Here is a 16,520-nt window from a genome sequence, read left to right on the forward strand (position 1 = left end):
CTAACGTGGGTGGTTCACATGGCTAGCTTATTGTAAGGCAGGGTGTTCAACCATAGGCTGTCGGTTCAAGCGTAGCAATTCCAATTTTTGGAAGTAGGGGGATGAGGTAGACGTGATTGCTATGGCGAATTGTATTGGATGAGCCCGTTAGGTTTTCCAACTACCGGCATCGGCTACACACCTTTTATTTTTACCGTACGACTCTAGTCGACAAGCTCCTGATCTTGCCTAACAACTACTAATGTTTTGATCGACTGCCATCGACTACCTGCTGTCTTAAAAACCCCTGGCCTAACTCATCCACTTGTTGCCCCAAGGGGCTCATTTCCACATCAACTAAGAGCAAAAGCAAAGATCTCTCAAGTTTAGAGGGTTGTCATACTGCAGAGATCCGAGCAGCAACAAAGAAAGCAACCTTCAAGCAATATTTTAAAGGAATCTCTCCTTGAGCTTCAAGACCCTCAACCGTTGTGAAGAGGTGCTTCTCAAAAGAGAAGAGTGACTTCACACGCCAATATTTGGAAGAGTTTCCCACAAAGATACGGACACCTACAACGTAAATGCTTCAAAGCATTGAAATGTATGTAATATCAACTTACAAAAGAGTTGCAATTACTGCCAAAAGGGAAAGACATTACCGAGGAGTCCTTGGTAAGACCCCCTTGCACACCACATGGCATTTAAGAAGCCCACATTTTCACTAGAAAGCAAAGCCCAACGCACACTCCTTGTATTGCAAATAGTTGCATCAACATTGCTAGTTGACAAATGTAGCTATTTTAACTTCTTTGTATAAGCCCAAAGTTACTGTGCTAAATAGTCACTCTAGCAAGGATCCCTTTAATTTTCTCTAATAAAGTCACTTTCCTAACACACGATCCTTATCCTTACAATGCAGCAAAAAGAATCAACTGCATGCATACGATTGACCAGCATGGCTACTGCCCACTCGCTTTGCCTTGTTCCACACACATCGCTTCTCACTAAGCTTTTGCAATGTCTTGTATTTATCTCAATGGGCCAAACCTGTTTTCCTCTTTTTTCCTTCTGCCAAAACTTGTGGAGACCCTTTAGCTGTGGATGCACCCACTGCAACTACATTGATGATGTATGCAGTGGCAATGATGAAGTGATGTGCCCAATGCATGATGAGCTCAAGCAACCCAACTGCCTCATGACCATCTCAACCAGAGTATTGTGGTATGAGTTTTCTACTACTTTTTACCAGACTTGACTAACAATTAATCCATGTAATTAACACTAGTATTGTAATGGGCCACAAAAGTGGTTGGTGTCCTTAAAGTGGCTCATGCTTAGATTCTAATATTTTAAACATAACTTTGGCATATGACATAAAAACTTCATGAAACTCTTTGAGCATCTTTGTTAGGATGTGTCCAAGACATGAGAGTCTTTATGTGAGCAACATTGAAGTGTGATAGGCTCATTACATACGTATTGAGGGAATTTTCAAAGAAGTGGGTCTGTAATTCAAAAACAAATAGGTCTACCATTGAATCAATTCGGTAAAATTTTACACATTTTATTAAATTAGTCTTTAGAGATGGCCATGCAGGAAATACAACTTCAACCCTTGATTTATTTTCTTAACATTTTTTTATCAACTCATACTATGTGTTGTGCGGATTTCCATAAGAGGGTTTTTTGTTTGGACATCTAAATAACTATTGAATTATTTTTTAATAGAAGCCTCTTAAAGCCACAAAAGTGAAAAATGTAAGTAAAATGGAGTTCATTTCCAAGAATTAGTGGGTGCTTATACAAGCCAGTTAAATTAATTGAAAGGCTATTAACATATCTATATGTCATAGATCTGCCTTAATTGAAAGGCTATTAACATATCTATATGTCATAGATCTGCCTAACCTTGTGGTAACTGATTGTTGTCTTTTGGATTTGTGAACATAGTTGCTAACATGCATGAGGTCTTAGAACATATTTTTAGGGAGGAGTCCAAGACAAAAGCGAAGTTGCAAGGTATTTGAAGAAGAGTTAGTAAAAGGGTTGTGGCAAGACCATAGCACACAATTGCATTCCTCTTTAAAAACTAGGGTATGTATATAATTCACAAATAACTTTATTAAGAGACTCGCTCGTTTTTTCATCGCTCAAAAAAACTCGCTCACCATCTTGTAAGACTCCATTACAAGAGCGAGTTGAAACACTGCCTACATCTAGTCCTACAAGGCAGCCATGGCTCGAGCAAATCACTTCCAAGTCCCCAGTTGAGTCTTTTCCTGGACACATGCATTGGGCTGCCTTCACACTGCAGGGTCACAATAGCCTTCTGAATACACTTTTCCATTCCCATACTCGAAAAGATGGGGAGCGGGAGGGAGCCCATGGGCAGTCTGAAAGCTGCCTAAACCGCAGATCTCTCAGTGGAATAGGCCTCATTTGCAGGCGGGTGCAAATGAGGGAGCACAATCCTCATTTACAACCAACATGCCCTTGCCCCCAATCGTACCTAGCTAGGTATGTGGTGCCTCGCGAGCGGAAGCTCATGATGTTTTGCATTGTATGAAAAACTTTGAAAAAGACTCTGTTTTCCTACATGAGAAAAATTTTAAATCTTCTTGTGAACTAGAGAGGAAAAGGATGATTTCAGGATGGGATGGGCTGGTGTCTTGGACAATAGTCAACTCCAGCCAATCCTGGACACTAACCACAGGATCAAATGGCAAAAGGCAATAGTGCATATCTAGGCAAAATGATGGCATCCCTCGCAATTCGAAGCTACCCACCACCAGGAGCAACAATAATGGCACCCTCTACAGAGTCACATATCCAACATCCCCGTTACATAACCAACACATAAGGTTCCCCACCATGTGTCCGGGTAGACCATCGACTCTCTGTAGTCTATATTTCATGAGTAAAATCATTAAGCATGTAAAAATCCACCCTTAAAAGACCTCAAATGAGGTTCATAATTTTCTCTGATACCGGGATTCAATAAATAAGCTCTCACTTGACCGCACTTACAGCTTTAAACAAACCCAACAAATGCCAATCAGTCTGGACATTATAGGATGCAAGTTACCAACACCCAACAAATGTCGAAAAGTCTGGACATTATAGGATGCAAGTTACCAACATCCAATGGTTCTTTGGCTTTATGCATCTTCGCAACAAAGACAGCACAAGCCACACATCCCATGCTTAGAAAGCTCGCCACTGTAAAACTGGTCGAGAGGTCAAAGCCTCCATTGACAAAACCAAAAATGAGAATACCCCTTCACTTCTTGCTTTCTACAATAACAAATTAGAGGCCAAGCACAAAAACACTCAGATGTAAAATCCATTCACTGTTCAAGTAAAATCGATCGAAGTATTGAGCACGCTTTCGTTTTATCCCGACATCATATAAAGTAGGCAAAAAAGGTTTGCCAAAGAAATGAAATAAAATGTATTTTTTGGCCAAAAGAATAACATTGTTTCATTCTCGCACAATCATGAGAATAATGAATAATGGATCACAATAAGGCTTCTTTTAAGTTGAGAGCTTGCATTAATGCAACTTCCCATTGAGATTATAATCTAAAGAATGGAATATATATCAGCATTTGCTGATGCAAATGGGGTCAGAGAATGACCAAATAGTGATGACAAATGCCAAAATCAACAACCCCTACTCCAAGGGTTCCTTTGGCCACAGCCGCATCCAAGCAGATGCTTCTTCAGAAGACAGCTTCCTGATGCCAGCATAGAAACCTTCGGCATCATCACCTTTCTCAGTATGTGTCTTTCGGTAGATCCCTGTTCTCCTCCAGCGAGATCCTGGAGCGTATTGATTGAACTCCAACCAAACCATGTCTGTTCATATATGAGTCAAATGAGAACGAGCAGATTATGTGGCTCAATTTAAGATTGTTTTTTATCATGAAAGCATCAAATGGTTTGCACAGCAGAAAGATTTGATTATGTGTCAAGACACAGAAAAACGACCAGAGCGACCATCAACCAGTTGGAAGGCAAGAGTACCCACACATGGAGAATCTTAAACTTACCATCCAAGTGACAGCAGCAATGTCGGCTATCTTTGTCACATGTTTCTAGATGCCCGACTACTCCATACCACCATCCTGAGGACGGACACAGACAAGGAAAGTGTCAAAAGGAAGAATCCCCACCACCACGCATCAAAAAGACTATAAGAGACTTCGCTTCATGTCCTTAAACAAGTGCTTCATTCTTCATGCCCGTTTCAAAAAAAAAGAAAATATTTCACAGGGAAGGATGCAATTCGTGTGTGCTAAAATGCGATGCCAGGCCAAAACTATACTAAGGCTGTGAGTGAGACCAAAGCAACATCTTCTTACCATAGGGAAACCTCTTGTTCCTTCGCCATTGAACTTCAACATGATCTCCTGGTCGGAGGTCTTCTAACGATGTAGACACAAAGAGCTCATGGGCAGTTGTTGAAAAGGGGGGTTTTCTAAGCCTTTGCCAAGAAACCCCATCTTCTAGAAGAGGAGAGCAAGAGCCATGAGGTGGGTACCTAAAGCAGGACAAAGACATTTAGCATACATGTATATGGTGACAGTCCCTTGAAATTGAGAGACTTGTGTCTTGCTAAACATTACTCAAATCTACATTACATAAGCACAGCTCCTCAATGCTTTCATTGTACCAGGATCAACTATCGCACATTAACACTTACATGACAATCACTTGTACAGGATCATGTATGTGCATGTCTCTTTGACTCAAATTAAACCACACATGCTGGAAGGAAGGCCCTTTAAATATATACCTTGCTTTAAACGTATCAGTTTGCCGATCGTAGCATAGTTCCGCATCATAGCAAGATAACAAGAACCCAACGTGACCATTCTGCAGCAGAAATCAAGTAGCTCTCAGTAAGAGATAAGAAGTATCACATCCATAGCATCCCAATCACCACCAAAAAGAGTGCGTTAGCATACCTCGCGATTGAACACTTGGGCCGGGAACCAGTAAGCACCAGTCTCAAGAGTTGTGTACCACTCCCTGTACACATTCTTAGTGCTTATCATCTTCTCAGAAAGATAGGAGGGAGGAGACTTTGCCCAAGGACTCCATATGCAAGAAAGAGGCCAACTTATAAGGGGCTTGTCTTGAGTCAAGGAATCATCCGTTTTAAAAGGATTAAATTGCACATGCATTCCGCTGCTGCAGCTGCTCTGCCATTCTTTAAATGCCAGATCACCCACAACACCTCCCCATTTCGCTTGCACATGCCGCTTCCACAAATGGTCACTGCCACATCTCTCATTAAGCTCTTTGCAAACCGATGCCGCCCTGCCAAGGCTTTGAGGGAGAAGCTTTGATAGAATAGTTTCCACAGAAAGCTCTGGCAAGTCTAGAAGAGAAGGGGCAGCAGCAACATCTCCCTCGTCCTCTGCGAGGCTCTGGACCTTGTGCTTCCTTCGGACGCACATGGCTACAAAGACGGAGAGCTTCTTTCTGAAGCTCAGGAGGTTGAGAAATAAGCCAAAGGCTAACCAGAGGGAAAACAGAGGAATCGATTGAAGAGAGCTGCTCATCTGACCGGGGAGGAGGGAGAAGGCGCCTCCGATCAACTACATTAGCCGTTAAATGAGGTAGCAACTAACGGCTGCCTCTCTCTCTCTCTCTCTCTCTCTCTCTCTCTCTCTCTCTGTGAATGTGCGTGTACGCCTCTCTCTCTCTCTCCCGAAATGTGTGCGTGTATGTGGACGCCCTTGACGCTCGTTGGCTGTGGTTGCTACATAAACGCAGAGATTGACGACGAGTCGCCTCGCCTGCAGCAGCCCTAATAATATACCTTACTTGCCTTGGCCTAGTTGGTCACTACACGCACACATTAGGCCTACGCTATATAAAAGCCCAAAGATCGGGTCTTCCGCGGCCCCGAGGCAGTCAGCCGCAGCAAGCAGCCTTCGCTAAAGAGGAGTATCCGATCTTGTCACGATTTCTTGCCCACTTTTCAATTTAATTTAAATAATAATAAGTGTTAGAAGAAAACCGGGGTCTAGTGTATTTTAGCCGGCTGAAATTATAAAATCCCGGTTAGATTGAGCTTGCCTTTAAGAAAACCGGCAAATTTACACAAGTTTTATTGAAATTACCGGTAAAAGCTTCAAATTTTGACCTGGAAACCGGGAAATTTTTTACTGGTTAGGAAAAATGTATTTTTCGGGCTTCTCCTTTTTCTCTGCAAAATAAAAATATCTTCATTTCTCACCCCATAAACAAAAAGTGGACCGTGGATCCTGCACTTTATCTCTTCAGATAGAGAATTTTGGGGGTCACCTAACTTTAAAAGGTTGTACCTCATAGTCCAGACCTTTATCTTTTGGATATATCACAAGGGATTCTCATGCACATAAGGTTTGGGGTCACCTAAGGCTCGTGTCACACACAGGCATCCAAGAGGCCAAAAAAGCCCTTTCGGGTGCCCGTAATGTCACACAGTCAAAGGACACAAAAAATTTGATTGAGTTTTCACTTCATCATCACGAACCAAGGTCAGCCAATTAGAGAGCATTAGCCGCTGTGGCAGAAGGTCTAACCCATTGGCCATCCTTCGCGCACCATCTTTTGCTCATGTTCGCACAATGACGATGTTGGGCGAGGGGTGAAGCTAGTTCCCTTTTTGCTATGGCAGACATCGCAGCCAGCCTTTCTCCATCTCATTGGCACACCCAACGACTAGGCGTGGTTGACAACGGCCTCACTTTAAAAGGTTGTACCTCATATAGTCCAAATGTTATCTTTTAGATACAGAGGGGATTCACATGTACATAAGGGTAGACTACTTCTCAAGCTCAATCACATTGAATATATTTTTCTCGTCCTGATTGTTGGAAATAGGGTTGCAGGGAAACACACACAGCTTGGAGAAGGTGAAGAACCTCAAGGCACACAAGTGAGAGTATTTTGCTTAGTGCACAAATGAAAGCCCTAGAGTATATAGAATGCAGGGAGGGGGGGGGGACTCCTAGTGAGGAAAAAATGCCCTGATGATTCTAAGTGTGCTCACACACATCACTACCACATATATATGGTAACAACTCCCTCCTGGAGTGATGCGGTGAACGAGAGCTGGCACATAGTGTATAGGGAAGTGTCATGCCTTGAGGGCATGATCAATCCACAAAGGGGAGTATGCCAAAATCTTTGCAAAAAGCTTCGAACTTCTCACAAGGAAAAGGCTTTTGTGAAGAGATCTGCAAGGTTGTCTTGTGTCGGCACGTAAGCCAAGCTGATCTCTCATGCTAAGAGTCTCTCTCTGACATAGTGATAAAGCACCTCAATGTGCTTTGTTCAAGCATGAAAAACTGGGTTTCTCACAACTACCAATGCGCTCTTACTATCAATGTAGATGATTTTGGCAGTGTCCTGTCCAACACCCAAATAAGCCATAAGGTGTCTAAGCCATACACACTCAAACGTATCTAGGAAGACTGCCTTGTACTCAGTCTCACAACTAGAAGTGGCCAAAATAGGTTGCTTCTTGCTCAACCATGATATGCATGAACTGCCGAGCATGAAACAAAAACCACTTGTGGACACTCGTATGTCATAACAACTAACCCAATCTGAGTCCGAAAAAGCATGTAAATATGGCGGCAATGATCCCTCCTTAGGATAAAACAAGCCAAGATGTAAAGTGCCACTCAAATAGCCAAAATCCTCTTGACAACCTACTTAGACCCTAGGCTATGCATAAATATGCCAACCTGTGAGATTGCAAACTGAATACCTAACCATGTATTGCATACATAAATAAGGCATCCAGTAGTTTGATAAAGAGTGACATCAACAGGATCGCCAACATCATGAAAACTCAATTTCAAACCTATTTCCATGAGAGTAGCAATAGGTTTGCAGTCCTCAAGTCCAAACTTACATAGCAATGTCTCTATGTAATGCGTTTGACACAAGGCAATATGACCATCACATTGCTTAAATTGTCTACCCAAGTAATGATGCAAAAGCCCCAAGTTTTCTATTTTGAAAGTAGCATTCAAATCAGCCATAGATTTAGCAATATGTGTCTCATTTGGGCTAGTAATTAGCAAATCATCCACATATAGAACAACGATGAGAAATACATCACCCTCATGGTTTACATACAAAATGCTTTTTTGTTGGACTGTTTTGAAAGCCTCGTTCAACCAAATAAGTGTCAGCTTTCTCATACCTAGCACGACGAGACTACCAAGCTTTCTTAGATTTGCACACTTTATATCTTGTCCTTTTTGGACAAAACTGTGAGGCTGCGTTACATAAACTTCCTCAAATATATCACCATTCAAGAAAGGATTAACAATGTTTGATTGATGTACATCCAATCTAAAATGAGCTGCCAATGCACATAAAAGACAAACAATAGTCATACAACAAGAGGGAGCAAAAATACAACAAGTGGGAGAAAAAATATCTTCATAATCTATGCCTTTCTCTTGTGCATATCCTTTTGCAACAAGTCGAACCTTATAGCAATCAATCTCACCATCTGGCTTACATTTCAACTTGTAAACCACTTTGTATCAATGGCCTTTTTGCCATGAGAAAAATCACATAAAGTCCATGAGTCATTTTCTATAACCGCATCATATTCTGATTGCATGGAAGCCATCTAATTTTTTGGATTATGTGCTTCATCAAATGACAGAGGTTCCTCGACATCACATAAACTAGAAACATCCAAAGCATAACAATCTGACGCATAAGATGCATGGCGAGAACTTGAACACCTAAATGATGACTTCTACAATGGACTTTGATTTTCAAAGTATATCTAGATTAGATGGGGTTTGGTTTGATGGTGATCTCTTTTTGGGCTTGGGATTCCTTATATTTTTGACGATTACTCTCTTATCAAGAAGCCTCTTTTTTGTAACAGAACTATTGGCTCCTATTTGGAATGAAAAACCATGTTGCTATCCACCTATGTGTGTGTGTATTTGTGTGTGTGTGCGTGTGTGCGTGCGCGTGTGCATGTGTGTGTAAGTGAGTGTTAACTATGAGAACAAAATTAAGATCATACACACATTACTTAATTTATTTTTTTCCACACCTTATGAATACCTTGTGTGTCATGGTAAGAGCGAGCGAGACCCAGCAAAGGCTGGTTGCCGAGCTAGTATTCTTTAAAAACAAAGCAATAAGGAGCTCTCACACATCTAAGATCATCTGAGGTGAAGAAATTGCTCCACCCACATACTCTGTGTTCTCTCTTTCTTCTCCACAACATGCTCTTGTGCACACATAGAACTGGTATGAGAGCTAGGGGGAGCAACTTCAACGTCTTTGCATACACGAGGGCTTCGTGCCGAGTTGGAGCTTGTGGCTTGGAGCAAAAAATCTACTTTGCAATTTGGAGCTCTACGAGCCTTGCACAAAGCAAGTATCGAAACCATCTGAGAGCTTTGGAGTGTGTGTAATGGTACATTGAAGCTCATAGCATTCCATCAATAAACTTTTGAGAAAGGCTTTGAAACACTTGAAATTGCAAAACCAAGAGGGCTATTAGCCCATTGCGTAGCACAATAAAGGGCACCGCACACTTTGTGGCAAGTTATAGTAGCACAAAAAAAAATCTTAAGGTAGTGCTAAATAATATAACATCACTCACCTCTTGTTGCCCATAGTAGGAAATTAATAGCATCAAACTTTGATACTTGCCAAAAAAGGAAGCTATGAGCAAAATCTTTAACATTGAGGAGAGAAAATAATAGCCACAGATAGCCTTGCACAAGAGAGAAGGGCAGCCATAGCCCTTCTTGATATTATATTCTTTCTTGTGCACATACACCCGGTAGCATCGAAGTGCAAAGACACATAGAGAGCCACTCCTCCACACTTGCTATAGAGTTGTATGGCATATTTGACCATTTCTCGTATGGGCCTGTGAGTCGGGCATGTGTATAGGTTTTTTTGGCAGATGCCTTGGCGTAGTCAAGTATCAATTTACAACCATGTATTGTAAAGTGTGAGATTTGTCCTAAAATATGAGTCAAGGAGTGAAGAGAAGGAATTATCCCACATGCAGTGGTGCAAGGTTAAAGAGCTACTTAAAGCTCATTCCATGAATGAATAGACACAAGTCTATTTTGCATGGTGAGCTTGTGATGGCTTACCAAATACTCAAGATTGTGTTTATGAGTCCAAGTTAATTGATCTTGGAGCCTAATTCGCTTGAGTGATAATCTAGCCAACACACACTCACTTGTGTGCACGATGTTTCTCTTTCATCCACCCTAGCTAGCATGATCCCATCAAGTGGTACCAGAGCACCATGTTTTTGCTAGCTAGGTTTTGTTGGTATGAATTTGTGTGTTAGTAATTAGCATCTCCATTCGAGGGATTAGTATTTTTTAATTACCATTATGATCCATTGGCATTCTCCATAACTATTTGCATCTCTCACTAATTAAGCCCTAATCTAGCTATGCGTAGGCACGTCCTTGGCACACCTAAGAGGCCACTACCCTCCATGGCTAGGTAGGCTTGATTAAGGTAAGGATTATATTTTTTTTTGGTGGTTTTTGTGCTCGCTTTCAGCTTACTTCATTGCAAAATTTCTCCCATGAAAGCCACCATTTCCTATTGCAATTTGTGTGTGTACAAAGTGTTAATCAACACCGTTTTGTAGATCTCTCACATGATTCAATCGCACTTCATTGGGCTATCCTATTAAGCTTGCAAAATCCCTCCGTTTTCAGCTTTCTTTAGCCTATCAAACCTCTGAAATATTTGTTGCAGAACCTATGTGTGTTTTGGGTCCTATCTCAACCTAGGCCTTTTTTCGGGTCCGAGCAGACTGGCAAACCGTCAGCAATAGGTCTTCATCCGTCTGGTAGCTTATACATGCGCATCACAGTGATCCGCCACGATTGAAGCTACCCATTCATCCCGTCGAACGACGCCCTTCACACCCGCTGCCCGAGTGCCTGCCTCCCCTGCCCGAGCTTCCCCCGCATGCCCCAACACCTGCCCAGCTAACCGTCCTTACCTCACCTGCCCGGAGCATATTGGGCTCCCCCTTCCCATGGCCATTGGCCCTACCCTTGATCCTCTAAGCTCCAAGGCCTCTAAGGGCATGCTCCCACTCAGCAACATCAAAGGCTCAATTTCACAATAAGGGACTTCAAAAGTGGCCATCCACTAAAGAAAGCCTTCGCATCAAGCATTCAAATACCTTTAGAAGGCCTTCACCATCAGAGAGCAAGCTTCCAACTGTCGACCCTGGGCACAAGAGAGTACCCACGACCAAAAAGCAAAACAATATCGACAAAAGCCAAAGGTGTTTCAGAAATTAAGTGGCAGAGAACCGAGCAGCATCAAAGAAGAATTAAAAGGAGTTCTCCTTATCTCTCTCTCTCTCTCTCTCTCTCTCTCTCTCTCTCTCAACAAAACTTCAAAACTTTGCAGATCTAAGCACAATAAATTAAAATAAATTTTATATCAAGTTGAAAGGCTACTTAATAAAAAATCAATTGTGGGGAATAGTCAAGCCAACACCCATTGATCTGACATCCACTACTGGTGCACAAGTATTGACACGAACTATGAGTGCACAAAATCAAGCCAAAGACAAGCAGGCATTAGGAATCATGATCACTGCACTACATGACAGTTATGTACACTTTATTGATGATTGTGATACCTCATCAGTTGCATGGAAAGCACTAGAAAAAAACTTTGGAGCTAGGAAAAAGAAGAGCAAAGTGAGCTTAAAGAAAGATCTATAAAAATTACAAATGGAACATAATGAAGATATTGCAAGCTTGATCAATCGCCTCAAAAGCATGACCATGCAGCTAGCTTTTGTAAACACTGCACTACTAGAGGAGGACAGAATTGCAGTTCTTCTAGCAGTCTTACCACCTAGCTTTGACCAGATCATGACCATCATTGAAGAGAAGGATCCAACACCAGTTTTTCAAGATGTCATTAATGTCCGAGGAGAAGAAGCAAGGGAGGAATGCTACTTTAGGGGGAGGAGCTTTTGCAGTTGGCTCTAGTAACAAAACTTGTTTTAAGTGTGGCAAAGACGGGCACATAGCAAAGGACTGTCTAGCATCGAAGACTTGCAGCATTTGCGGGAAGAAGGATCACCTTCCTTCCAAGTGTTTCAAAAGGGACAGAGGCAATTTATTTGGCAGAAGAAGACAAAGATGAAGATGAAGAAGAAGGTGGCACTAGCCTTCTGGTCTACGATGACATTCTCTAGTTTCTTTTGTTTTGCCTTTCCCCTTCATTTGTACTTATTTAGAGATATCTTGGACTAGCTTGGTCTGAGTTTTATACATCTGTTTGAGGGTAGGTGTTTGAGTGTCCCTTGGATTAGAGATACAGTTTGTGTCGTGGATTGGGGTGTTGGGTTTCAAGCCCGTGGTGGTCGGTTATGGCTGGGTGGGCGATCGCTCACTTACTTTCTGGTTCATAAAGATAATAAGGAGCGTGAGATCCATTCTCTCACAAGCTCCACCTCCTGCATCCCCTTCCCCCTTCTCCTTCCATCTCTTGCACTCACGTTTCAGCAATTGGTATCAGACCGCAGGCAGCCCCGGCACGTCCTCTCTGCTACTCGCGTGTGTACCAACATCAAGCAAGAAGAGTTTTGGTAAGCTTCTCGCAAAATCGAGCAGAGCACTATACAGACAGAGGGCCATGAAGGGAGAAGCAACAGCAGGTCACGACGGCAGGTAACGAGAAGGAAAAGGCATCAAGCCTTGTATGCAAAGGCTTGGGAGCGGAAAGTCGAGGCTAATCTGAGGCAAATTGAAGCTCGGCAATGAATTTTGAAAGCAAGAAATCAAGGGGCTAAGAACTCCGAAGCCAGGCTCTTGAAGGCCAAGCAAGCTTAAGAGCATTTGGAGCACCTTGGCAGCGTGAGAGAGGTGGAATCAAAAGCATACAAAAGGCTTGCAATTGATGCAGGTCCAAGATGCAGCAAGCAAGAAATTGGGCGAGCATTACCCATATGAGCAGGTTGGCATTGCTTCAACCTAGGCAGTCGGCGCAGCAAGTAGTGTTGGGCATCGCAAGGCATACACACACACTCGTCATCTTGTCAAAGATCTAGTTATCCTGCAGCTCGTTGGTTCCGGCCGAATTCGACAAAGAGGCAGTAATTTTTTTTAAAAAAAAACTCTAATCCCACACACTTTGTGTGTGCAAGCCCTTGTTCCCATTGCTGAGCCTCGACAAACCTTCCCTCTCTTGAACTCTCCCCCGACTCTCCAATTTCTTGTCCGCTCACACCGGCAACTTGAGTAGAGAGACCGAGTTTGAAAGTAGATGGCTGAGAGAGAGAGAGAGAGAGAGAGAGAGAGAGAGAGAGAGAGAAAATTTCAGCCCTCTTTGTGTGTGAAGAGAGAGAGAGAGAGAGATTTTTCTCGAAAGAGAGTGAGCGAATGAGATAGAGAGAGCAGGGAGGTGCCTCATCACCTCAGCATCGGAGGCTTCTGTCCGGTGATATCGACATCAATGATCACTCTCAAGCAGAGAGAGAGAGTGCTCCGGCTCCTCAACATCATCATCACTCTCAGGCAGAGAGAGAGAGTGCTCCGGCTCCTCAACATCACAATTTACCGCTCCACCCCGGCACATTGGTTCTTGACACTGATTCTTGTGATTCTGCATTAGCTCGACATCATCTCTTATTGCAACGGATTTTCAACATCCGACTCGACACCGGTTTCATGCGGACGACTTTTTCTCATGATCGACAACTGTGCTTGCCACATGAACGAGTGAGGTGCCTCTACCATAGAAGAGTGACACCCGACAGTGGCACTAATCGCGCTCTACAACATGGTTTTCGGCTACGGCACCTTAGGGGGCTATTCGACTAGTGCATTTTCGCTCGACGATGAAAATCGGCACATAGCGACACCGACACGCAGGTTACAGGTTACAGGGAGCTTTTCAAGCCTGTTTATACACAGATTCTCCAGGTTTTTAGACACAACACTTTTTTAGGCAATTTTAACAGTCTTTTCAACAACAGTTTCCTTTGCGGACAGATGCGTTTACAGATGCATTTTTGTGTGAGCACACCTAGTGCTACTGAGCTCTTTTGAGAGCAGATATCCCTGCATGGATCACTTTTGCTGCATGCAGTATTTCTTGGTGCCTGCTTGAGCGCGGTTCACTCATGTACGCTGAGTTGTGGACGTTGTCCATTGTACTTTGTGTGGAGCCATTTTTTGGCTATTTTGGTAGTTTTTCCGAGCCATTTTTGAGACTCGGATTGAAAGAGCCCTTTCTAAGACTGTGGCTAGTCCTTTTGTGTCTGCATTAGCCTTTGACGGTCGATAGTGTGAGGTTTTCTTTGAGCTAGGGTATTCTTGAATGTTGAGATACCTTCAGTGATGCAGGTAGCTGGAGTTCCCCTATATGGTATCCTGGACATGTAACTGGACGGTTTTTTGTGCTTTTGACGTCGAGTTGGCAGTCACACAACAGTGGTTTTGTGCAGTATATACCCAGTGATTGTTATTTTTTAGCAGTTTATGCATCTTTGAGTTGAGTTCTAACTCCTCATACAAAGGAGACTCTGTCGGATTTTTCACGTGAGTCTGTTTTATGCATTCTTGGCAGTTCTAGCTGTTCTTACACATTGATTGTGCTACATTATGGTTTGAGTTTTTGCTCATATTCTAGGGGAAACTCTACTGAAATTGTCCCAGACAATTTGCCATAAAGTTTTTGGCTACGTTCTCTTAATCATGGCTGCGAGTAGTGCCTCCAAAAGAGAAGAGTACTACATCAAAAAGTTTGATGGCTCAAACTTTGTCATTTAGCAGCAGTGTATGCAAGATGTTTTGATCAACAAAGGCTTGATTGCACCCTTGCATGAAAGAAGAGAAAATGTCTACACTAATGATAAGTGGGATGACTTGAATGAACGTGCTATGGCAACCATTCGCCAAAGATTTGTGGGATGCTCTATGTTAAGGCTTGGGATGGCAACAACGCCTTGAACAAGGTTTTCTTGATGAAGAAATTGTGTGCATGAACATGAAAGAAGACAGTAATGTTAGTTCTCATTTTAACTAGTTCAACATCGTGTTTTCATAGCTTATTTCAAAAGGTCTCAATTTCGACAATGAAATGAAGGCCATTTTCTTGCTATGTTCTCTACCCTTGTCATGGGATACTTTCAACACATCCATAAGTAATTTTGCAACCAATGGCAAGCTAGATTTTAGTAGTGTTGTTGGTGCGTTGCTCATTGAGGAGATTCGACGGCAATCCCTTGATGCAAGTGGGCATGGTGATGCGTATGTGGCTAATGAAAATCGTGACAAAAGGGAATTTCAAAAGCAGCGTGGTCATAGCCGTAGTCGTTCACAGGATCGCATGTAAGATTGTAGCAAGAGTCAAGGCAAAGACTTGCAAAATGTAGAGTGTTACTACTGCCATAAAAAGGGACACTTGAAGAAATATTGCCGCACAATGCAGCGTGGTAAGGGCCAAGAAAAAGAAAAGTTTGACAAACCTAAAAGCGGCGTAAAAATTGAAGAGCTTAATGTGGTTGAGTCTCCAACCATTGAAAAAGTTTCTGAAGTGTCAAATGATGTGTCGATTTTCACATCGGATTTGAGTCCTGATGCATTGTTAGCTCATGATGAGTGTTATGTGCAAAATTGGATTGTGGACTCAAGTTCTTGCTTTCATGTGACTCCTCACAAGGAGTGGTTTTCTACGTACACTGCCACACATGGCACGGTGAAGCTAGGCAATTCTTATGAGCTTGATATATGCAGTGTGGGAAGCATCAAGTTTTCTATGCGTAATGGAACTCAGCACAAGGAGTGGTTTTCTACGTACATTGTCACACATGGCACGGTGAAGCTAGGCAATTCTTATGAGCTTGATATATGCAGTGTGGACAGCATCAAGTTTTCTATGCGTAATGGCACTGAGTTTATGCTACATAATGTCAGACATGTACCCAAATTGACAAAGAGTTTGATGTCAGTTCGACAGAGCTGGATGATTTGGGTTACACTACCATATTTGCTCATGGTTCTTGGATTATCAAAAAGGGAAATCTGGTCATGCTTAAAGGCTACAATTCTGGCTCATTGTACTCACTTTATGTCTCTTTTGTGAAAGAGAATTCTATTTGTGTAGCCGAGTTGCTGTCTACAAAGTTGTGGCCTAGCCGGCTAGGACATATGAGTCAAAAGGGAATGAAAGTCTTGCAGCATTCTCGTTATATCCCTGTGTTAAATTACTCTAACTTCTCTTTATGTGAGCATTGTATCTATGGCAAATAGACTAGGTTGATGTCGATGCCTTTTGACAAGGAGTTAGGGAGTCCTCTAGATATCATTTATAGCGACTTCTGTGGGCCTATGCCAGCCAAGTCTCTAGGGGGAGTGTTATACTTCCTAACATTCATAGACAACTCTACTAGAAAGTGTTACCGTATACATGTGGTAGTGATTGACGGTAGCAACACAATCATAGTACTTAATTAACTTGGCATAACAATACTTTTTCAAGAG

The 16,520-nt window shown here is 42.5% G+C and overlaps 1 protein-coding gene across 1 annotated transcript; it reads right to left on the minus strand.

Annotated features, from left to right (window-relative positions):
* Window positions 1–3,406: 3,406 nt before the first annotated feature.
* On the minus strand, window positions 3,407–5,699 carry LOC147459624 (F-box protein At2g26850-like). Its single transcript, XM_086510833.1, has 5 exons — window positions 4,950–5,699; window positions 4,778–4,857; window positions 4,344–4,522; window positions 4,032–4,106; window positions 3,407–3,837 (listed from the first exon to the last, which is right to left on the minus strand). The coding sequence occupies exons 1-5, from the start codon at window positions 5,547–5,549 to the stop codon at window positions 3,653–3,655; spliced, it is 1,119 nt and encodes a 372-aa protein (XP_086366959.1). The 5' UTR covers window positions 5,550–5,699; the 3' UTR covers window positions 3,407–3,652.
* Between the last annotated feature and the right edge of the window lie 10,821 nt (window positions 5,700–16,520).

This window comes from Adiantum capillus-veneris, chromosome 4 (assembly GCF_014529385.1).
Source record: "Adiantum capillus-veneris isolate H3 chromosome 4, ASM1452938v2, whole genome shotgun sequence".
Lineage (NCBI taxonomy): Eukaryota > Viridiplantae > Streptophyta > Polypodiopsida > Polypodiales > Pteridaceae > Adiantum > Adiantum capillus-veneris.

Coding starts and splice junctions, on each gene's coding strand:
- LOC147459624 (XM_086510833.1), bottom strand. CDS start 5,549: ATGAGCAGCTCTCTTCAATCGATTCCTCTGTTTTCCCTCTGGTTAGCC. Junction 4,858..4,949: donor CCCAAGTGTTCAATCGCGAG/GTATGCTAACGC, acceptor TTTCTGCTGCAG/AATGGTCACGTTGGGTTCTT. Junction 4,107..4,343: donor GAACAAGAGGTTTCCCTATG/GTAAGAAGATGT, acceptor GTCCGTCCTCAG/GATGGTGGTATGGAGTAGTC.